Source organism: Rhincodon typus, chromosome 10 (genome assembly GCF_021869965.1).
Source record: "Rhincodon typus isolate 14 chromosome 10, sRhiTyp1.1, whole genome shotgun sequence".
NCBI lineage: Eukaryota > Metazoa > Chordata > Chondrichthyes > Orectolobiformes > Rhincodontidae > Rhincodon > Rhincodon typus.
The window spans coordinates 39,103,377-39,128,723 of NC_063341.1; the positions used below are offsets into that span (position 1 = coordinate 39,103,377).

A 25,347-nucleotide genomic window follows, 5' to 3' on the forward strand; every position below is an offset into this window, starting at 1 on the left:
GAAATGCTCATGTTCGGTTAATACATTTGGACAGCAAAGAATAATGATGAGCCCCAGCCATAGAAGATAGCTTTGATCCTCCAGCAGGTTCTTTCAGGTGACATTTTCAGAGACCATTGAATGCCTTAAACTGAAGGCGCATGACAGCTATTAAGAGATTATGCATTTACTTGCATTTTGCTCTGCCGATGGCTAAACAGAATGTTGAATCTTTTGTGACTCACTTAGGTTGTGACATTCTGTAATGGAATATTTAGGCCATGCGGTTGCAATCAGTAATGTCTTGCACTTTCAGGAAACCTGTCATTCTAAAATTGCAGAACTGTCTTAAAGTGCTGTTGGTGTCCATGGGAATTAGATGAAATCTGATCCTGACATAAATAGTGTGTCAGTCACCTATTTCACACTATTTACACTGCAGATTGGTTTTGCTGTGTTCTGAATGGATGTTTGAAGCTATCCTAATACAATTAAATTGAGTAGACAATTGTTAGTATGACTACAAGTTTATTTGCAGCTTAAAATGTAACTCTGCCAGCAAACTACAGCCTCTACGAGCACCGATCCTTGGACCAGTAGGTCTCAGCCTGTATATTCTTGTGCCAGGGTATTAGGAATGGGTTCCAGTTGTCTAAGGTATAGCCTGCCATACCCAGACATCCATTGCTTGTTTGTGATTACACAATGTGGAGCTGGAGGAACACAGCAGGCCAGGCAGCATCAGAAGAGCAGGAAAGTTGACATTTCGGTTCAGGACCCTTCTTCAGAAAATGTGCTTTTTGTGCTCTTTTTGAGAAAAGCAACAATGCAGTAACATTCTCAGCACCTCAGCAAGAAAGGCAAAGGCTCTTGAAAGGCTTGAGTTAAAGCAGAGAAGGGAAAGAACCACCTTGCACCCTACCGTAAAGAAAAATGGGGTAATGGTGCATAATTTTATTTGCAATTTCACTTTTCACCATTTTAAACAGATTTTCATTTGAAGCTTAACCCATAAAGACCTTCAACAGCAGTTTTATAGGATAGGTAAAGCATGAAAGGATTGAAATGATAGAAAATTGAGTTATAGTGTAACTACATCATTGTGCACTGATTTACATGCTTTTATTGGAAAACTGACAGGTCCTTCCTCTAATAGAAATCCTAATGGGATATACAGATAAGAGGTAGAATAGCTCTGGTTCATTCTTAACAAATCTCCAAATAGTTTCTGATCAGAAACGCTGACTGGACACTAGATCTCTGATCAGAAAATCCAGGTTGTGCATTTTGCTTATCATAAAAGATGAGGTTCACAAATTAGTAAATAAAAGAAAGAAATATTTCATGAATGCCCTGACAGTTGAACAGTGCTGTGTAATGTTCATCCTACCACAACTATTGCCAGTAATTACTGTATATAATGAAGTCAGAATCAGAAGTGGGTAGTACAGGAACACAGATTATAAATAGTATGCAAATAACAAGAAGAAACTGTCCAGTGGATGGACCAGTTACAATTGTTGTGGATATTGAATCCATTGAAATTGAGAGGAAGCAATACATTAAGAGACTGAGGATCATCAGAGGAACTCTTGTTTTTAGGGTGGTTTCTGGTCCTGCTAGGAGTGAATGTCATGACTTTTAACATTATCCTTCAGCAAATATCAAAGGATTCAATTACATTAGCATTCATTGCTGCAAATAGAGTATAACTGAAGCTTTGATTTTCCACAGACCACCAACATACTCAGCACAACAAACTATGATCACTACGAAAAGGAGCACAGTTGTCCCTCATGGATTGTTTTCTCAAGTCAAGGAGCATCATTGATTGTAAGCTTGTATGTCTGCACACTGTCAAGAATTCCTTGACTATCTAAACCTGAAAAAAATATAATTCCGGGAATATGCAAATAGTTTATTTCCACTGTTAGAAAGTTATGCATGTCAGTGCACACTTTCTGGGAATGTATATAATTATTTTATTCTAAGGCAATTCAACACTTCAACAATTCTACAGAGACTAGAGGAAAGAAGATCGGTAATTGCTCATGAATGCAAGTTATATTGTACAGCCATGCCTGATGCATAAACTCCATATTATCAGCAGAGGACAGATTCAGAAACACGTATGCACAAACGAGGAGCCTCGTGGAGAAAATATTTGGGAAGTCTAATAATGCTTCAGATACTTGCACAGATCAAATGATCCACCCATACAGCATTCCACAGAGCTAGTGGCCAAAATCGGGACACTATTACATGTGGCATAATGTGGCCATAGAAAATGGACCTCATCAAGAGGGCCAAAAAGGGATATGGAAGACCATAAGGGCATTTGGCCCCAGGACCTAAGAATAACATATATCTATTGCAGCCAAGAAGTCAGTCATGCACTGAAGCTTTGACTTTTATCTAATTGCTCATTATAAATTTCTGATGGGTGTAATGAAGTTGGAGGATTGTTTCTGGGAGTTGGTTATGTCTTCTCAGACTCTTGCAGAAGGGAAGATGAAATTTGTTTCAAAAAGCAAAATGTAAAAAGTTACTGGAAGAAACAGAAAACAAATTGCTGTTGCTGTCTTGTACCATAGCTGTTGATTACTTTTACCAAATACATTGATGTAAAAAATTTCTTCAGCAACAGCATAATGATCAATATCAAATCAGCCTGTGTTACACCTTACCAGTTTCTCAATAGGTTCTTAAGGTTGTGAAAAATCAAAGGTAAAAGCATACTCCAGATATGTTTCCTGTACTCTATTAAGAAAGCATTATTATTCTATCTTGAACCACATTTCCATTTAATTAAAACTTCTTTTAAAGCTTCTGCCATGTTCTGGAAATGATTGGCTCAGCAGTGGACTAGTGCCAGGTTTCCTGAAGTCATCATAGGAATCCTCCATGAACAAATGTTGAGAACAATGCTGTGAATCTGAAATATAATCAATTGTAACCCCCCTCAATGTTGATGGTTGGTGGAATTCAACTAAGGTAAAGCTATTGAATGTCAAGGGGTGATGGTTGGATTCTCTCTGCTTTGAGATGATCTTTGCCTGACACTTGTGTGCTGTAAATATTACTTAACACTCATTATCCCAAGCCTGGATGTTGTCCTGGCCTTGCTGCATGTAGATGCAGGCTCCTTCAATGTCTGAGGAATCATGAATTGTACTCAGCATTATATAATCATCAGCAAACATCCCACTTTTGATCCTCCAATGGATGGAATGTCACTGAAAAGCAGCTGAAGATGGTTGGCCCGAAGACACTACCCTGAGGAACTCAGGCAGAGATGTCCTGAGACTGAAATGCTTGATTACCAACAATCAAAACCACCTTTCACTGTTTGGATATGAGCCAATCAGTGTAAAATATTACCCTGATTCCCATTGACTCCAGTTTTGCTAGAGTTCCATGATACCGTATTCAGTCAAATGCTGCCTTGTTGTCGAGGGCTGTCACATTCTTCTCACTTCTGGAATTCAGATCTTTTCTCCATTTTTGGACCAAGGTAAAATGAGTTCAGGCATCTCGAGTTCATGGCAGAATCAACATCAGCGAGCAGGTTGTTCCTCTGCAAGCGCCACTTGCTAGCATTGTTGACATTTAGCTGTTGATCAAGAGTGGACTATTAAAGTGGCAAATGCCTCGTTGAATATATCCTTTTTTGTGGTCGGGATACACCTGGACAATTTTTTACATTGGCACTTGGATGCCAGTGTTATTATTGCACCGGAACAGTTTGGCAAGTAGCATGACAGGTTCTGCAGCACACCTTCAGTACTATTGCTGGAATGTTGGCAGGGCACATAACCTTCGCAATATCCAGTACCTCCAGCCACTCCTTGACTCCGACAGAGTGAATAAAATAGGCTGATGCCTCACTTCTGGGATGCTGGAGACCTCAGGAGGAGGATCATCCACTTGGCACTTCTGGCTGAAGATAGTCACGAAGGCTGCTTGCTGTTTTTAATTTTCTTTTAAAAAAGGCAGAGAGGAAAGGGGGGCTTAGTCTGCTCAAGGGATGCCATTCACCACTGCAGCCATGGTGCACCAATACTGGACAAAATGAATATTTTAGCTGGTAGATGTGGTGCCAAATACACAGGCTACTTTTTCCTGGATGGTGTCTATTATCTTGATTTTGTTCGAGCTATATTCATTAGACAATTGAGAGTATTTCATCACATACACACTTTATATTTTTTAGGTGGTAATCTATTAATGATACTAATAATTAATGCAGGAATAGGCAGTTGGACACTTGTGAAGTTTTGAAATTTGTCACGGTTGGTACCCCTTGAACGGAAAGAAAAAAAATTATATCTTGCCAACCTGTCGATGTAATCTTCTAATCAAGGAATTAGATAGAAATCTGTTTTTGTTACTGCATTTACTTTTCTGTAGTCAATGCAGAATTGAGTGGATCCATTCAGTTTAGGAACTAACACCACTGGTGAACTCCAGCTGCCTTCTCTGGATTCGTTCAAGTACAACATACATTGAATATCTATATACTATTGAGCTTGTCTGTCTGGGCTCAACCAATGAGGATGTTACTTTATTGGCATTGAGTTTCCTACTTTTGCGTCATGTCTTGCCTAACATCTTATATCCAGGTGTGTCATTACTTAGGAAAACAAGAAGATTTGTAACCTTACTAGATCTTTCATTGTTCTTCCTGCAAATGCAATAACGCCACATCTAACTCTCCGTATTTCCAACTGGCTAATTGAATTCTAGAACTGCAATAAAATTGTGAACTTTGTGAACTTTCAAATTCTCCTTCTGCCTCATAGTTTCACTCTCATCTCTGCTACTCTTACTACTTCATACACTTATTCTTTTTCACCTTCTTCCCTGAGATTAAACCACTTCAACATGCTGTGGTTGGTTTGCTTGCCGAGCTGGTTCATTAGTTTGCAGACGTTTCATTAACCTGCTGGGTAACGTCATCAGTGCAGCCTCCGATGAAGCGTTGTTGTGTTTTCCCGCCTGATATTTAAACTCTGGGGTCCGTTGATTACCTCATTTCCGGTTTTTCTTTGCAGTGGTGTGTATATAGGGTCTAATTCTATGTGTTTATTGATGGCCTTCTTGGTGGAGAACCAGGCCTGTAGAAATTCCCATGCTGGTCTCTGTTTGGCTTGTCCTAGGATCCTGAAGTTGTCCCAATTGAACTGGTTGTTCTCCTTGTCCGTGTGTATGGAGATGAGTGAGTAATAGTGTGAATGCTATTAGTCCAGAGATGGATGATCCCATAGGTGTCCTGTTGATTTGTTCGTAGATCTGGCCATTAAAGGTAAAGTGGGTCTTGAGGCATAGATTCAGCATAGATTCAGTAATTTCAGCATGTTGTCTGTGGAGATAGTGTTACTAGGGTCTGGTTCCTTCAGTCGTGTTGCTAGTGTTTCTCTTCCAGTGGTATGTCGAGCGATGTGAATAGGGCGATAACGTCAAAGGACACCATGGTCTCGTCGTCATTTGTTCTTATGTCTTTGAGAGTTTAGAGGAACTCCAGTAGGTTCAGTGGGTTGAGTTGTTGACGAGGTGCTTTAGTCTTCATTGTAACCCCTTGGCTAACTTGTGTGTTGGTGTGACTGGGAGAGACTATGGGTCTGAGGGATAATTTCGAGTTGTGTACCTTTGGGAGGCCGTAGAATCCGGGGGTGTTTGTCCCTTCAGGTTTCATTGTTAGGTAGCCTACTTTGTTGATTTGTCCAGTCTGTTTGAATCTCTTTAGGTGTGTAGCTGCTTTTATTTCCCAGTTGTGGTGTTGGGTCTGTTTCCACTTGTCAGTATGTATTTGTGTCTGTTGGTAGCATCTGTGCTTTAGTGAAGTAGTCTCATTTGTTAAGTATTACTGTCGTGCGCCCTTTGTCCGCTAGTAGGATTATGATGTTTTTGGCTTTCTTCAGTCCTTCTAGGGCCTTCTTTTCTGTTGTGTTGAGAGTGTTAAGTTTGTTCCTTTGGTCAGTGTTGGGACCACTGTCTGTCTTATGGCTTGTTGTGTTTCCTCATTGATGCCGTTGGTCTTCAGTGTGGATTCTAGTGTGACCAGGAATTCTGTCTTGTTAGCGTCTCTGTGGTTGTAATTGAGTCCACATGTTAGTACAGCTTTCTCTGTGTCTGTTAGTTTTCTGTTAGATAGGTTTCTTATCCAAAGGTCTGATCTTTGGCTGTCATTTTGGTGGGTTAGTTTGGCTAGTTTTTCCTGTAGGATTGGTCTTTTTTTGGTTTGGTTTTTGGTTGACTGATGTTAATGGCTCATTCTAAGTCTGTTGTCCACTGTAGGTTGGTTGCGTCTAGGTATAGGGATTTTTGGCACGTAACTTCCCTGTCATATCTGTGGAGCTGGTTGTGGGCGTCGTTAATCATTATCTTCGCCATTCTGCGGCCATTGTGTTCTGTTGACCTATGTGCCTGTGGGTTGTTGATGGGAGGTTTGTATCTCACACTGCGTAGTAATACCTTGTTCCTGAGGCATCCGTGTAGGAAGTAGGGTTGCTCGCGGTTGACGCTCTGTCGTTTGGCGTAGGTTTCCAATTTCCAGGCCACTTTGAGTAGTATTGCACCTATAGGTGTCTAAGGTTCTTGAGTAGATTTGTAGCTCAGGTTGTGGATGCTGTGGTTGGTTCGCTCGCCGAGCTGGTTCGTTGGTTCGCAGACGTTTCATTATCCTGCCGGGTAACATCATCAGTGCTGCCTCCGATGAAGCGTTGTTGTATTTTCCCGCTTGTTATTTAAACTCTGGGGTCCGTTGGAGCTGATTACCTCATTTCGGTTTTTCTTTGCAGTGGGGTGTACATAGGGTCTAATTCTATGTGTTTATTGATGGCCTTCTTGGTGGAGAACCAGGCCTCTAGGAATTCCTGTGCTTGTCTCTCCATAAATGGAGTTGTGTAAAAAAACATGTTCAAATGAGCCACAATACACTGCAGCAACCCAGAACTATGCCAAAATGAAGAAGAATACCTCTGCCAAGTATTTAGAGACAACGGATACCCGAACAGCTGGGTCTGATGATGCCTGTCACCCAAACAACAGGAAGATACAGTACACCCCAACACACTTGTCACATTATCATACATCAAGAACGTATCTGAACTGACCACAAGCCTCCTACGGCCCTGGGCATCAAAGTAGCACACAAACCTACATCAACCCTACGCCATCATAGATCAATTCAAATGGACTAAATGCAGGAGCTTCATTTGAGGAATCTCTGGTAGTAAATAGTAAGAAATCTAATTCTTTGTCCCAGACCTGTGGGTATTCATGTCAATAGGCATTAGTCACTATTTTGAGAGTTTGATGAACTCTCTCCAAAGCTCCCTGTGTTTGTGGATGATAGAAGGCATACATCAACTATTTTATAACCAGATTGTCCTAGAAACTTTTAGAAAAAGTTAAAATCTTGGTCAGATTGTATTTCAATTGGGTGTCCACAACTAGTAAAAACCTAAGTTAACTTTACCACTACTGCTTTAGCTGTAATTGTCCTCAAAGGAATAGCTTTTGGAAATTAGGTTGTCATATCCATAATTGAAAGGATAGCTGATGTCGTTCTTAGTGATGGTCCAAGACAACCTATGAAAATTTCAAAAACTTGGATGCATATTAAAGGTGCCTCTTTGATTACATACTGATATGTTCCTAATACTTGACATGTTTTACAGAATTGCACTACATTCTTCTGAACTTTTGGCCAGGTAAAATGTCTGTCTTTATCGATGTTTAAGTTTTCAGTATTCCTACATGTCTTGCCATAGATATTTCATGTGTTAAGCATAATATCTCTTTACATTATTTGGATGGGCCCATTATCTGATGAATAACTGTCCATTCCTCATCCACAGGTCTGTGAGTGTGTCTCCACTTCATCAGAACCCTGTTTTAATGTAATGTTACTCTGGAATTGTCCCAGCTTCAGTGTGAGCTGTTTGTGCTAACTTACTTAACTCTGGATCTGCTTCCTGAGCCTCAGTTAATGAAGACATACCAAATACTTCTTTTGAATGATCCCCATCTTAAATAAAGTTTCAGCTAATCTAATATCTATTTGTGGTCTTACTTTAACCTCTGGTAATAGATTTTGTTTAGCCATTGCCCTGGTCACTACACCTGGGATAGAAAAACACCTGGAACTTGTTTCTGCAACTGTTTTCTCTTATTAACCTCATTCAGACTTTCCATGGTTATCAGGGGAAGTTATAACCTTTACTGCAGCTAAATTATTCCTTAGAAGTCAGTCAACTTCATTTACAGGAAATGTCTTAATAACTCCCTCTAACTACCAATAACTAATTCTAACTAATTAATAACTACCAATTCTCTGGACAATAAGTCACATTCCAATTGTATACTCTACAGTGGAACTGGGATATACTCTGCACTTGTGCCGTTTACTGACATTTTGACTTTCATTGCAATATAAAGGGAAAATATATCCTTTTCCTGCAAAAGAGTTTGAGTAGCTCTTGTATCCCTTAACATAATTATGGCTTTACTAATATCATTTGAAGCAAAAGAGGTTATCTTCCCCTTTGACAAAATCCTTTCATGTCTCATTTGTTTTATTCACATTTCCTGCATTCACAACTGTTTTTGCCTCTGCTTTTCTGATTGTAGTTAAAGTTACAATTTGATCCATGATATTTTTCTTCTGAATTCCCTTTTTGGGCTCACTCTAATGAATCCCAGTAAGTCCTATGGGCTTCGATTGCAACTCACAGCATGCTCAACGAAGGAAGGTGTCCCATTTTATTGAATGCAAACACGTAGGCCTTTCATTTTCACCTCTGAAGAAGGGACATTGTGGCATTCCCAGCTGTCCTTTCTTTAACTTGGCTACTTTTCTTCCTGTCACTCCAGTCCTGCATCCTTCTCGAGTCTGCAGGGGTGACAAAAATAAAATGTTCAGTTTTGTGGATCGGCTCATAATTGTAAGTCATTACTGCTTTCTATTTAATAGTTGCAACTCTCTGCTTAACAACATAGTTTCTTATTAGAAAAGGTAGTAAACTTTTAAATTCTTCCAGGAGAATGATCCCTCTTAAAGCTTCATATATGACATTTGCTTCTAATGCAGGTATCCAGCTATTTGTCCAGGCTGTTTCGTTATATTTTGAAACTTTTCTCCATATGCTTCTGGACCTAACTCGTGCACTCAGAATAACCTGCATAAAAATGTCATAAACTTTAGAAGCTTCCTCCGATGGTGAAGCATAAATTTCCTGTTTTCTACCATTGCATCGGAAACATCCAGCTTTCATTTGGCAGCTTCATTGGGTACGCAATTTTCTCAAATGGCTTCAAGACTGCCTCCACACTGTTTTCCTCAAATGTTGGTTGGGCCTGTAAAAATTTAAACTATTTCCTTACTGGGCTTCAGATTATGACATATTTTCTGCAGTCAGAGCCTATATCAGCATCAGATGGTCCCTTTTTTAAGCATTATCATTTAAAGTTTCATGATCTCTCTCTCTCTCACCTCTGTGATCTCTTTTCTTTTGAAATTCTAGTTTTCCAAACAGTCTTTGTCTTCTTTTTCTCTCTGATATTGAAGGTCTTTTAGGTCTATTGTAGTTCTTTTTTGCTTCAATTCTGTTTTATGTTCAAACTGTTTAACCGTAACTTGATGCAAACTGATCCTTGACGTACTTGGTGTTATGTATCTCTGTTAAGCCCAAATGTGCTGGTCCTTCAATTATTTTTACATTTTACATTTCTAACCTGGCATGCAATTCCACTTCTGATGGGCCTGCCAATTCAATCAATCCGGCCATTGTGATCTCTTTTTAGTGGAACAGGTACAGCTGCTCCACCTGTAGGAAGGCTTTTGCAGCTTCTCGTGTGAACTTGTTACTTTTGGTCCAAAACCTGGTGTTGATTGTTTTAATGTTTTTCACTTGCTCTAACTGCACACCCAATATCTCATTGTCTTTCCGTAGAATCCCTTCAGTGTGGAAACAGGCCATTCCGCCCAACAAGCCCACACTGACCCTCCAAAGACCATCCCACCCAGACTCATCCACCTACCCTTTCTTTGTAACCCTACATTTCCCATGGCTAGTGCTTTGTTCCAAGATATCAGACAAGCCTGGGGACTTTGTACAAATATGGATAATGCACTGAAAATCGAACCTCACTATTCCTGGAGTTGTCACAAATAGAAAATTTCCATAAAAAACAAACTGCCCAATCTTACCCAACTGTCTCATTTAGGCTAAATGAGTATACACACTGGGTTTGTTCATTAATAAGAAAGTAACTATTTATTGCAATTGAGCTGTTTACAATTTGTTCTGAAGAAGAGTCATATTGAACTCTAAAGGTTAACTCTGTCCACAGATACTGCTTTGCTTGCTGAGCTTCTCCAGAATTTTCTGTACTTGTTTCAGATTTCCAATATCGACAGTATTTTGCTTTTATTTGTTTATAACCAATGGCAAGAAAGCAACGTGAATTGTTAACTTGTTACTCTATGATTTAAAATCTACCTCTTTTTAAAAATTTCCGTACGCATACAAACAGAAGCAGAAAAAGACAAGACATGGATATTTGGCAGGGGATGGGGTGGGGTGTTTTAAAAAAGAGGGGGAAGAGAAAAAGAGAAACAGTTTAATAGTAACAATCTGGACCACAGAAGTTGATAAGTTGTTTTTTGGTTCCTTCTACTTCCTTAAATTCTTTGCGAATGAGGTGAGGTTGTTTCCACACCAGTGCTGTCTTTCATTCATTGGTTGAGAATTTACCCCTTTCAATATCTCTAAAGTTTCTTTCCCCCTTTTTTCCCATTCTGTAGACAATTTGTCGATAAAATTTTACTGGGAAAATGATGAGTGAGAACTGGGTGGACAGAAAGATTGAGATGCTTTCTCTTCGCAGGTTAGCTGCTTATGCTGTATTGTCTCTATACGAGGCTGCAGTCACTGACCCAAAAACCAGTCAGATAGTTGTTACTCTGCTGAACCTTCCTGAGCCCACAACTTTCGATCAGTTGAAAAATTAATCAGAGGACTGAATCTGGGCAAAACTGCCCTGAACAAACACACATTGATTGATTGATTGATTGTCATATGTATAGAAATACAGTGAAAAGCTTTATTTACAAGCGGTACAGGCAGATCACAGCAAGCAAAGGATGTTCAGATCAAAAAGACTTAGAAGCATACAGGTTATATTGCAGGTTACATTATTTGAGGCTAGAGTGCATTCAACAATCTGATAACGGCCGGAAAGAAGCTGTACCTGAACCTGCTTGTGCATGTGTTCAGGCTTCTGTATCTTCTGCCTGACAGAAGGGGTTGTAGGAGATCATTACCAGAGTGTGATGGGTCTTTGATGATGTTGGCCGCCTTTTTACATCAACAAGCCATGTAAATAGAGTCCATGGATGGAAGGTTGGCTTCCCTGATGGTCTGGCGTGTGTGTACCACCTTCTGTAGCTTTTTACGGTCCTGGGCAGAGCAGTTGCCATACCAGGCTGTTATGCATCCGGACAGTATGGTTTCAATGGTGCGTCTGTAGAAGTTGGTGAAGGACCTTATGGACATGCCAAATTTCCTGAGCCACCGGAGGAAGGAGAGGTGTTGTTGTGCCTTCTTGACCGTTGCATCTGCATGGGAGGTCCAGGACAGGTTGTCATTTATCGTCACTCCGAGGAACTTGATGCTGTTCACTGTCTCAGCCTCAGTTCTGTTGATGTAGATGGGGGGCGTGTTCTCTTCCTTTCTTTCTGCAGTCGATGATCTGTTCTTTAGTTTTGCTGACGTTGAGAAACAGATTGTTTTCATTGCACCACGTCACCAAGCCCTCTATCTCCTTTCTGTATTTTGACTCGTTGTTGTTAGATATCCGTTCCACTACAGTCAGCAAACTTGTAGATGGCGTTCATTCGGAATTTTGCAACACATGTGTATGGGGAGTACACTAGGGTCTGAGGACGCATCCTTGTGGGGGGCAGGGGGGATCTCCAGTGTTGAGTGTCATTGTGGGGGAAGTGCGGTTACCTATCCTCACTGATTGCGGCCTATGGGTCAGAAAGCTGAGGATCCAATTGCAGAGGGCAGAGCCGAGACCAAGGTCTCATAGTTTTGAGATCAACCTGGAGGGGATAATGGTGTTGAAGGTGGAGCACAGTCACCAAACAGGAGTCTGATGTTGGTGTCTTTGATGTCCAAATGTTCCAGGGATGAGTGCAGGGCTAGGGATATAGCATCCTCTGTGGACCTGTTATGTCAGTAGACAAATTGTAAGGGATCAAGGCAGGTTGGGACTTTGGAGTTGATGTGGGCCATGACCAGCCTCTCGAGGCACTTCATGATTTTTGAAATCAGAGCTATTGTAATTGTAAGAGACATGGACCTGAAATGTTGAGAACTCTACCCCCACTGTTTGAGTAAGGCAATATTGTAGATACAACTCACAGTGAGTTCCAGTGACTTGTTTTAAAAATGACAGCATCGTTTTTCAGTTGTTTAGAACAATATCTTTTCCGTTTTTCAGTCCACAGTCCAAAAAGTAAAAGTGGACTTTACAAGGATGAGTAAACAAAAAAGTTTGCTGAACTTAATTGAATACAAGAGCCTGACTAGGGCACATCTTAGGAAGAAAATTGTAAGAGACATTATGGTGGAATGATTTCAAGGAAGAAGAGAAAAGAAAATGTATGGCGGTGGGTGGTTTGAAAATTGAATTAAGTTACTGGCAAAGGCTGGCACAGTACAGCAAGACTAGTAAGAGCCACATGAGCTATGGCATACATAATGCTGACTGGCATCACTGTGTGCTTGTACACATTAGTACTTTGAAACAAATTGAAATCATGCATTGTATAATCAGAAATTACCTGATTTAATATGGTACCTATTATAAAAAGCTATTTAATGCTATGTAATACTGCTTCCATAATCTAAAAAGGTAATTAATATGTTTGTATTTTAGTACTTCTGCTGCCACTGATGAAATGATGTTTAGGACACATGAATTTTATATCTTCCACAATTTCAATTTCATTTCACAGAACTGATTAAAAACACATTCGTCCCCTATGTTTGACTGCAAGACTGTCATCCGCTTAAGTTATTATGTAAAATACCATTGGGGATAGTTGAAGACTTAGTCATTCTTTGTTTGCCCATTTCTTTTCAGTATCTGGTGCAGAATATAACAGGAGTGAAGTGAAAATAGAGATGTATAATGTAGAAGATCTGTTATTAATATCACTCTGTCAAATATAATATTGGGTCCCTGGCTTGACCAGGCTGACATGGCATTTGGAGGGTTTAACAAAATTAATTACTAATGTGGATAGTTTGAGAAAGAGAAATTCTGTTGTTTTAACTTCCTAAAGTATCACAATTTTGTTATCCTGATGCCTCCATTAGCTGTAATCATTGTTTACAAAGCCTTTTCTTCCAGCTGTGGTCTTGACTTATTATTATTTTTACTCTGTTCCACAGCCCAATGGAAGCAGCCAGGGCAAAGTCCATAATCCATTCCTTCCCACTCCAATGTTGCCACCTCCACCTCCTCCACCTATGGCCAGGCCTGTGCCTTTGCCAGTGCCAGACACAAAACCAACCACCACATCTACAGATGGAGGAGCAGCATCACCTACTTCACCCAGTAAGTTTACTTCAGCAAAACCCCTGTAACTGTATCAAAATATGTAATGCTAGCCTTCTAAGGTCAAGCATTAGGTCACTTGTTTTTAATATGAATACATATTTAGACACAAGTTGGTTAACCCTTTGTCTTTCTAAACATGCTGCCCATCAAAGTCATGCATCTGAATAGAAAAAAATCAGGTTTTATTCCTGTTTTTCTTTTAATGTGAGGTGTTTTCTTCCTGTTGGTATCTATTTGATGGCTTCCAGATAAATGCTTTACATTGCACTTGCTTTTGTTTCTGTTTGAATTTCTTTTGTTTTTACTCCATAAATCACAAAATTTCCAAAACGTGAAAATTGCTCCTTTTTGTTTGTATCACCTTTCAGAATGGTTCCTTTAACGTGGTAAAGGACAAATCAGCAAAATGCCTTTGTACACATATGAGTATTTCCTATTGTCAGCGACCCATTTCTGTCCCGTTGAATGAGAGGCAAGTAGAGAAAAGTGAGACATTTTTGACACCCTAATCCAATTTTCAGGCGGGCTTTTAAATAGACCCAACATCGCTCAACAATAATAATAACTTGTACTGTGGAAGTCTTGAACTATTAATTAACCTATAATTGGGAAGTTTCTCATGGTTCCAAAAAGATGGAAAAAATCTTTACTTACCTCTTCATTTTGTGAGTTAAAAATAGAAATCTTATTAAGCATTCCATCTGTAGGATGGTTTCACTTTTTCGATTCCAACATCCACATTATAATGGACTTCCACTGTTGTAGCAACATCCTGAGGTGCTTCGCTGGAGCATTATAAAACTAATTATGAAACCAAATTGTGTAATGTGTTATTAGATCAGGTAGCCAAAAGCTTGGTCAAAATGTAAAGGGTAGTGTAGTGTCCTAAAGAAGGAAAGCAAAATAGATTAATGTCAGGAGGGTTTTCCAGAGTTTGAGGCCTAGGAAATTGAAGACACAGTCAGTGGTAGGGCAATAAAAAATGGGTGTTTAGTCAAGAGACAAGAATTAGATGAGTGGCAGGTATCTTGGAGGGTTGCGGAGCTAGAGGAGATCACAGAGGTAGGGAAGGGCAAAGTAATGGAGGGATTGAAAAATGGATGAAAACATTAAGAACATGACGTTGTTTGCCCAAGAGATGTAATCTGGTATTATATACTACATTGTGATTTAAATGTATAAATGACCAGATATGCCCCATGCTTTTCTTATAGGGACTGCTAAAAGCCACTAAGGGAAATACATGTTTTTGTAGGTTGTTTTTAAAAGTCATTTTAGGGCCAAGAGAAACAATCATGCTCCAAGTTGAAATTCCCATCCACACTTATAAGGGAATTTGATTTTTTTTTCTCACTCCCCCACCTTCAGTCAGTATCGTTGAATCTAGATTGCACCATTTGTCTCAAGTATTGATCCTTAGACATATCACAATCATCAATGTGCCAACACATCAGTAATCAGCAGTCCACACACTGAATAAATGTGGTCTCTGGTGATGTTTGACTGAGAGGAGTAATTCGCACAAACCTTTAGGTTTTTCCCAGTAATAACATACTCGTTAGAAAGGATAGAAAATATAAGCACACAATCAATTGTTTGAGGCTTATTCTTAGGACAGTTTTGTTAAACCAGCACACTATCTGTAAGCAGCCTGTTAGTGATAAAGTATAAAAGCAAGCAAATTCTGCCTGCTTGATGTAATCATAGATCGGGAACTGGTATTCTCTAGTGAATCACAGTAACTCTACTATATATGGACAAAAATAATATGATCTGTAGTAAATTCTGGCTAAATGTAATGAAACATTGTAGAACTCAGCAGAAAATGCTGCACATATGTTGTTAAAAGCATATGGGAAAGTGGAAAATATAATTTGCCACTAGTAAAAATGAGGCAACAATGTACTTAAACAATCATTATAATTGTTCCTTTTATTCATCATTGTGGATCTAGCCCATGATTAACTGCATTTGCCTACAGTTGGGAAGGGACCACATCTTTATTTGTCCAAAGAGTTACCTTTGCCTATTTTCCTTCCTGCTAAAACCATTTTATTTTATTATCTTTGCAATTAATTGGTTGGTTTTCTTACTCCAGTGGTTTGTCTCTACCACTTCTAATCTTTGTGGAGTAACTGATACATTGAGGAACTGTTTGCTTCTTGACAGCATTCTGCAGTCCTACAAGTGGAAAGCCATGCCAGCTCAATTCACTTGTATACAGTAACTGTAAGAAACATTGAAAATAGGAGCAGAAGTAGGCCATTCAGCCTTTTGAGCTTGCTACACCATTGAATATGATCATGACTGATTATCCAACTTGGCACCCTGTTCCCACTTTCTCTTCTTATCCTTTGATCCCTTTATCCCTAAGGACGATATCTAACTCCTTATTGAAGGCATTCAATATTTTGCCCTCAAGCGCTTTCACTGGCAGAGTGTTCCACAGACTTACCACTCTCCTCATTTCAGTCCTAAATGACCGACTCCATATATTTAGACTGTGACCCCTGGTTCTGGACTCCCCAGTTATCAGGAACATCCTTCCTGCGTTTACCTTGTCTGGTTATGAGAACCCCGCTTCTTCTTCTAAACTCATTCATTGAATGTTTGAAGAACATTAAAAGATAGTCAACAATGTCCTGCAGACCTTATGCTGTTCTCTGATTAGGGAGAGATGGCTGGTGGTGGTTTAACCCGAGGGTCATCACACCTCAGGTGAGGGAGAGGTTGAGAAGGAGAGTCCTTCATGGTAACCTCAGCCGGTGTGGGAAATGAACCTACTTGGTGTCATTCTGCATCACAAACCAACTCTGGAGCCAACTGAGCTAACTGTAGGAACATTATTTCACTTAAAAAAAGTTTTGTTTGGCACCTCTTTGAAGGAAGAATTTGAGAGAAGAATTCCTCTGTCTGTTACCTGTAGCAACGTAGTAATATTTAGAATAAATTCTCACATTCTTTTACTGCATACTTTTAATTTTATGAGAAATACCCAAGAGGAGTTTTTTTACAAATCTATTATTGATGTTGCTACATACAGTCATAAGTCATAAGGGCATTTTTACCCCAATATTTGAGAGTCTTTCTGTTGTTAACTTCCAGCTGATCTTCTTTAAATACCACAACCAAATTAGGACAATATCACTCTCCTGTAAAACCATTTTTAAGCTCTTATTTCATTTTATTTAGCTTCCATTATTAATGTGAAACATTGAAAGAGCTAACACAGGAGTAGTTTCTACTGAGAGCTGGGGACAAGTTTTTTCATTGCTATCTGTTCCAGTTTAATGATAGTTATCTTGCTTTATAGCTAATATTTAGCTGTTTTCTGTACTGAAACATTGCCTCTGAATGCACCTCTGCACCTGAGGTGATATTTCCATTTGAATTATCTTGTTTATGTTTTAGCTCACTAATTCATATTGCTTCCTTATTTCTCAGATTCTTACATCACAGTAAATAAAAGATAACCAGTGGTACTTTCTGTGACCCTTTACATTTATGTTTCATGTTAATATATCTTGAAAGAAATTAAGATTAGGTAAGGAGGATTGTTGTAGCACTTTGGTTATTACCCTACAAAAATAAGAAAATTGTCTTGTCCATACATGTGTCCTTTTGAATCTGCAGTTTTTTTCATGGCTCAAGTCTATTATCAGGTGATTAAAAAAAGAGTACCAGGAATAAGCTTGGGTGAGTGCCTCTGTAGACATTGCAGTCTTTCAGTCAGGCTTAAGATGTTTGCTGTTCGTGTACGACCCACTGCTGCTTCCTGAACGCATGTATCCCTTCCCTTCACAGCCTACTCGACACCCAGCACCTCCCCTGCAAACCGATTCGTGAGTGTTGGACCACGGGATCCCAGCTTTGTAAATATCCCTCAACAGCCACAGGTGGGCAGCTTTGAACCTTTCTGTATTCAGTGTAGCTTTTTGTGGTCTTGTATCTCTGTGCAGTGAACATCGTTCATTTGCTCCTATCAGACAGCATATTGTTATAGCCTTGGGGATCGTTCAGAAATGTCTTTACGCTCCACTTGTAAAAGGAATATGCCCTTTTTATTGGAACATACCGGAAGTCTGCCTATAAGCTGAAAGTAAAATCCATGTGTCCTTTTAGGCTATCTGACATTTGACGCTGTTTGAAGTGCAAACTTTTCAAAATGAAAAGATGTTGTCTCCCTCTTTATCTTCAGAAAACTAATGAAGTACGTCAGCTTCCTAGTTTTGCATTCACATTTCTTCCTACAATCACTATTTAGGTTTTCTCTGGAAAAAGCAATTAAAGTGTTCTACGAATTCTAGTTTATAATATATGGTTTCAGCTGTTTTATAATGTCTTGCATGCCACAGGATTTTATTCTGCATTTTTGAAAGATCTGTATTAACTTAATTAATTGTTTGAAACTAACTTGATGTATAGGTTTTGACACTTTGACATTATTGATGTATTTAATGTATTTTCAGTTGTGTGCAGGATAAAAAACTGTATATTAATACTAATTACATATAAAGTAGCATTAAAGTACATAACACATCATACAGGCCTTGAGAAAAGTAACATCTGTTTTATTTGACACATTTTTTAAACTGAATGCAACAGTGAGGAAAGGAGGCTTTTGTAGTACTAGGGTGTAATGAGAGTTGCTGTGAAAGACTACAAACTGGCACAATGTCCAAGTCCAATCTCATCTTACTTGCATAGTAAAGTCTCTAAATGTCTTCAAGAACCATTGTGCAATTTTTCTCACTCAAACAAATAACATAATTTCTAGCTGTACGGACTAAATAAAAAGAACAAGGATTAACAAGAATTAGGAATTTAATCTAAAATGCTGGTGCTAAAATGTAATACTTTCTGTTTGGAAGTTCAGAATTTTTCAACTTTCATCTGTGTCCATCCTAAGCTGATTCTGCACATAACCAGTGATTGATGATGCAATAGTATGCAAAGTTTTAATACCATCAGTTGCAGACTGGAGTGCTCCAGCAATTGCAGGCTCTGTGGTTTACAAATGACATTATAAATGGACAATTGAACCTTTTTATTATTTTAAAATTGATGGCTCAAGCTGGTAGCCTTGATTGTTTCTGACTTAAAATCTTGCTTTCTTATGCTTGCCTTCTAATCTTTTAAACAAATATTTATTCAAATAACTCTTAATGCTGAAGGCTGCAAGTTTTATCTCAGTGAAGCCTAATAGCAGTGCTGATGCATTAACATTATATGTGATAGAGTGGGAGGAGGAGATAGATTATGTCAGTGGCAAATTTGTGATTTCGAGAGATCTGCAGCAGGGTGGAGATGATCATCATAAAGGATCTGGGAAAGACTGGATCTTAGATGGCCTGTGTACTTCTTTAGTTGGGAAATAGTGTATGACAGCTGCATGGATGAACCTAAACTTTAGGGGAGAACTGAACAAGCAAAATGCACAAAATGTTTGACTCTTTCCAGTTGTGTTTTCCCCATACTTAATTTTGTTTGCTGTATAATAGAACTTACTGACCGAATGTAGTGTTAAAAAATTGTCTTTGTTCCAGTTTACAAATTCTAATGTGAAATATGTTTGTAACATTTATTTGCTAAGGAATGTTCTTTATCCAGCATGAAATAAGTCTAATTGAGATCTTTGAACTTGGGTAATTATTGTCATTTGGTAACAGTGAATTTGAGTATTGCTGAAGAAAGACATATTTGTCGAAGCTTTGAATCTTGCATTCATCAGAATAATTTGCAAGTATACCATTTTCAAAGGCAAATCGATATTCATATTGCATGAGGAGAGAGTGCTGATTGGTTGACAGTTGGTCCTGGTGGTTGTGTTGCCATTGAGAATGCACCAGTTGATGATTGACAATTAACTTCCAGGTGTATTAAGTTTTGGAATAAACGGGGTTAGCACTGATCAAGGATTGGTGTGCTTCAAACACTCTGAATGATCCAGTAAACTTTCTCCACTTGAAGAAACACACCAATGTTAGACACATTGTTGCAGCTTTTGAAAGCACAGTCAGGTTGGTTAGGATTAGTACCTTACTTACTGTGGACAGCTGAAGGGATGTGATGTTTGATATTTGCCAGTCTTTGGAATGTATGACCTACATTTCTGGCATCATACCAACACTGACATTCATATTACCTCATTACATATTTGTGTGATAGGCAGAATATCATTCTGGCTTAATGGCAGCATCCTGTTAGTGGCAAACTAAGCAGTGTTTAGAGTGAAACGCTTACTTCACCTGTTGCCTGAACTTTAAGGTACCTAACGCTTCCAGGGTCTTGTAAATTTCAGTACCAGTGTGATGGCAAGTACCTAAACAGTACTTTACAAATTCTGGCAGATCAAATAAAATAGCGCTTCCCTTTGGCTGTTCACAAAAATCAAGGTAATCACTGTACCCAACCAGCTCTTGCTTGCAAAACTCACTGTGCAATATCCAACTGTAGATGTGAGTTTGCAATTCAACACCTGCAATTTGCTGGATAGCCTTGAGTATCTGAAGAATAATGCTGCCAATTCAGGGCATTTGTGTTTGCAGTATAGAGCACTTGTATTTACATTTCCTGGAAGCAACTCGCATGCCCTGTTCTTTGCAGCCACATAACATTTTGTCAGACTGTACCTGCTTAACTCCATAAAGTAGGTGACAGGCATTTCTGATTCATTTCTCAGGACAATGCTTTGACCAATCAGAGGCTACCTGCTTTGTTTAAACAAAGCCTGACTGTGAACTGTCAATCATCATTATTTGGCACATTCTCTATAACACTACTTCTATCAGTCATTGTCCAGTTGCCAATTAATGAGCACTCTGTCTTCATACTGTTACATTGGTAGTCTTGATAATAGTCCTGATGAATGCAAGATAAAAAGCTCCAACAATGTGATTTCCAGGGATTAGTTCATTATAGCAAAACAATAGATTTTTCCTAAAACTAGCAAAGGAGCAAATCATGTTAATGACATCGCAAAGTGGTGACATACACCATAAATACAAGAGAACATAATGCTTCTAAATGCAGTGGCTTTACATGATCTTGTAGTGACTTGTCTGTAGCGTAATATATTTGGTGTTGTTTGTGTGTTTATTAACAGCTCTAGTTTACAGTTGTTCAGACTGTACAGGTTAAGCAGCATGCCTCTGAATCCTCTTGGATTGGGAAAAGATGGGTCACAGAAAGTACACTGCTGGCTGAAAGATAGAATAACTAAAGCTGCAGAATTTGTATCTGAACGACTGAATAAGCTGTGATCTAAATCAAATCCTTTTTTAAACATCTACTAATAGAGACCTTGCCACAAAAGCTTCATTTCACATTGACTGCATGTTCTTTTTAAAAAACTAATAAATTCCAAGTAGGTTGAGGAGTAGCCTTAGCTCTTTAAGCTGTTGATCTGCAGTTACTGCGGCCTGAACAAGAAACTGCAAACAATAATCCAGTGCTACAACATGTTTTACTGGACAGTTAGAACATTGTTTTCACTCCTTAAGTCTTATCTAGACCTTTATTGATATTAAAAGGCATTTTCCCTTCTATTTTAATGGTTAGAAATATTTTAAGGCAACTTTAATTGCTGGATTTTAACTTATCTCAAAATAATTGAGAACAATTTACAGAAGGTCATGCACAAAGATTGCCGATCTTACAGTTGACCTAAATTAGCAAATAGATTGTTAAGAATCCGTCATTTTAAGGCAGTTAAATATGTGTAAACATTCTCAACAACCAAAAAGGGGAAGGAGATCATTCTTCCTATTTTACTAAGAGTCCTGCTTTATATGCAAATGCTAGAGACATTCATTGTATTCCATGAGTAGGCGATGCTGCATTTCAGAAGTCAGATTGGACTGAAGGTCTGACCTCTGGAATGTGGTTTGTTCATGCTGATTTATGCATATATCCGGAGTTAGTGCCATAATAAACAAACCCACCTTCAGAGGTTAATTTTGTACATGTACTGATTCAGAAGCTGATTCAATCCTATCAGGTGATGGGATACACATTACCCTTCTTCTTTCTTTTCCAACAAACTTCCTTTTCCCATAAATATGTTTTATCTAGCCAATCTATTTTGCTGCAGGCAATGTAATTTAATTTGATTTAATTACCTCAAGAGCATCAGTATAACTGGAATGTTCCACTTATACTGTGTGTAGATGGAAAATACTGAATATGGATTACCTATCAGATATCAGTCATTGAACCTGGCCACTCAGTAAGGAAATGGTCAGTTAAAATTGAGGCAACAGTGCCTCATCATACCCTTCTTCCATCAGTGGGATATCATTTTAAGGTACTGTTTTTAGATGCATTTGATATGATTAGACCATGCAAATCCCACTTTGTTATTTGTCAGCAAAGTTTTTCAACCATCAAAGGAATGAGGGGTGAAATTCGTCTTTGACATAAAAGGAAATCAAGCAGGATGTAAATTAGGATTTCAGTTTCTTGTCATTGAAATTGTAATGCTGCTGAAGACCAATTCACCTCCATTGCATCCAAAAGGCATGATATAAATAAAGCACACAACTTGATGCCTGACATTTAGACTATTCATAAACCCAATACACAGCTGTTGGTTGTATAATATAAATCAGGTGACACTGGTGCCGTCAGTAACCTCAATCTGAAGAGGAGCAATGGGTGACTTTGGACCCATGGAATGCAAAGCTTATGACTGGGACTTGACCTTATTTCCTTTCTGGATCTGGTGTACATTATCTGATGGAGATTGTTTGCCACATTAGTCAATAACTTCATTATTGTTACATCATGCAACTATCAGGAAAGTAGAAGATGAAACAGATTAATGTTAATTTCAGCTTTATTTATTACCTCAAAAGTACAATCCAAATCCTCTGCAAATATTCTTTGTAATTGCTGTTTGACAATCCTTACATTGTTGGTTTCTCTTAAAATGTCTGAATCATAATAATTCAATGATACAGTTACTATAACCTTCCACATGCATAGTTGGCTACTTGTTGTTGCTGGTGATCCACAATTGGTTCTACAGTGCAAGTGGAACACAATGTACAGCACCACGGATTAACCAAATGGATTTATTTCCATTGGAAGCAATTCTGGTATAAACTAGCTAAATGTTTGCTTAGTATAACTGGAACAAAATGTTTTATGAGCATTTGGAGTTTAGATAATTGTTTGAGTATCTGATTTGCTTTTTAAAACATTTGACTATCAATAGATTGGTGCCAGAGGAGTGCAGAGATGTACATATATTACTGCTGTCTCTTCTATCCATTTTCTCTGATTATTTTTACTGCAGATAGTGCAGTATTGGATTAGCTTGCTGTATAGCACATCAGAAGAAAGATCAATTTATTGACTTTGTCAGCATAGTAAGTAATTGTTGAAGGAGTGGAATGGAAAGCGAGAGTGCACTGCATCAAAAATAAAATATGACATCTACTTTTTCTACCTTATGCATCTTTAAATGTTTACACAGGAAAAAGCACTTCAGTTAATCAGGTGGTTGTGCATTATTAATTAACCTCAACTCGGCTCTGCAGAATTGTGTGGTTTCACAGAAATGCAGTGTTTTTTGTAGGTGATAAAGACATTGACCAACTTGCAGCATTTTCTCCCCCTCTGCAGCTTTCCTCAGACTGCACTCAGTTCACATTTTGGCACAAATATCATTAAAATGTTCCGCCTATCAATAAAACAGATTCTAGTTCATGCAGTAAGCCAGTATGGCTAGACAACATTGGCAGATTTTCGTTCCTAGGTGTTTTGATTTGAAGTCTATCCTTAATGGCATCGATGACCTGTGGGCAAGTTTTAATGGACTGCTTCTATTTTATATAAAATTCAGCTGGAAAATGGAAGAAAATAATTACTTTTTCAATATTTTTAATTCTGCGTATATCCCACTGAAAAGGGTTAGCTTAGCCAAGGTTGATTTTACTTTAATTCCACCGGATTACTCATGGTTAGTTTATAAAGCCTAAATGCTAAATTAAAAATTAAAAATAGCAAAAAGCAACACATTTGTGGATTACGCTCAGTTGTCTTTCACAGTAATTATTATGATATATTACTTATGGTACTACGCGAAGTTTTACAGTGGTCAGCACTGCTGCCTCACAACGCCAGGGACCCCAGGTTCGATTCCAACCTTGGGTGACTGTCTGTGTAGAGTTTGCACATTCTCCCCGTGTCTGCGTGGGTTTTCTCCCACAGTCCAAAGTTGTGCAGGTTAGGTGGCTTGGCTATACTAAATTGACCATAGTGTCTAGAGTGGGATATGCAAGGATATGGTAGGGGATGGATCTGGGTGAGATGCTCTCCGGAGGGTCGGTGTGGACTCGATGGGCCAAACGGTCTGCTTCCACACTGTAGGGATTCTTAAAAAAAACTTGCAGTATGCTACATTAGTGATGTGTATGTTATTAGACACCAGTTGCATTCTAGGCAATAAACTCAAAGAATGCAAAGGTTTTAGCCATAGCACCACAGGGGTTAAACAGATAATATTGGATTGGCCTTTATTTAATTCCATTGACTTTCATTTTGCATCACCATGAAAGATAGGTTTCTATGCCAACATATTTTGAGCAATTAAAATTTTGTGTTGCACCATTAATGTGTTCTGATTGGTGTATTATTTCTGACTTAAAGACTAGCTTAGATTTTTCAGGTTCCTGATCACCCAATGGAGCAAAATAGGCAGCTAGAAGCAAAAATTGTGCCCAGTTTAAATTCTACTTTGTTTGCAGATGGCACATTTTCTAGCATGAGGGACCTGCTACTATAGAAGCCATCACCAATTGGGTGGCACTTCGCATATTTATGCTGAGGTGTGGTTTGAATGCTGACTATGAATCACTTTCTTACTCATTTCACATAGGTGTTTAGGGTTCCTAAAAGACAGTAGATTACAGATACTGAAGGTAATGAAAAGGATGCTTTAAAAGAATTCAGTGGTTGCTTATCTTTGTTTTCCATTCTTTTGCACTTACATCCTCAGAAATCTTTGAGCCAGTTGTAAATGATTTCCTTTTTGCTCCCAACTGTAGCACCAATAGGATTTTTTCATACGGTATTTCTAAAAGTGGGCAAAAACCTGTGGAGAGAAGCATTAAAGATGCTGTGTGCCCACTTGGTATCAATAGTTCAAAACCTGCAGTTATATATGTATCTTGATCTGGAAGCTGATTGATTTTGACAGCACACCAAATGACACCACAAAAATCTGTGAATGCTGAGCTAACTGTAATGCTGACAACTTCCAAAGACACTGCTTGACAGAAGGCAGGTCAGTGTGATTGACAGTCAGCGCTCTCTAATCAGCTAAAACCATCGAGATGTCATCAACCATTTCTGCAGGTCCTAACATAACTGACACACACTGTGAGCTGCAGGAATTTGCCAATGATTGTGAGCTGTAGGAATTTGCCAGTCAGTATAAAGTACAAGAACTTGTCCAGTTATTATGAGCTACAGGAACCTGCAAGTGATTTTTTAGGAACAGAAAATGTTGGATCAGGAGAATGCCATTCCACCCTTTGAGCCTGCCCCACCATTCAATATGATCATGGCTGATCATCAGTACCCTGTTCCCACTTTCTCCCCATATCCTTTGATCCCTTTAGTCCTAAACCTTGACAACAAGGTGCAGGGCTGGATGAACACAGCAGGCCAAGCAGCATCATAGGAGCAGAAAGGCTGACGTTTCGGGCCTAGACCCTTCATCAG

At 38.8% G+C, this 25,347-nt stretch overlaps 1 protein-coding gene across 16 annotated transcripts in view; it reads left to right on the top strand.

Moving 5' to 3' along the window:
* The window catches only part of nfia (nuclear factor I/A), a 508,381-nt gene that overhangs the window by 435,352 nt on the left and 47,682 nt on the right, over positions 1-25,347 (top strand). For 6 of the 16 annotated variants that reach the window (XM_020525596.2, XM_020525661.2, XM_020525727.2 and 3 more), the window contains 2 exons: positions 13,449-13,614; positions 17,422-17,513. The exons of 2 other annotated variants lie outside the window; for them this stretch is intronic. In XM_020525596.2, the coding sequence (XP_020381185.1) occupies positions 13,449-13,614; positions 17,422-17,513 (258 nt within the window). Of the gene's footprint in view, positions 1-1,713; positions 1,813-7,661; positions 7,692-13,448; positions 13,615-17,421; positions 17,514-25,347 lie in introns of those variants that run through there. 8 more of the 16 variants (XM_020525466.2, XM_020525335.2, XM_020525793.2 and 5 more) reach the window with 3 other exon arrangements.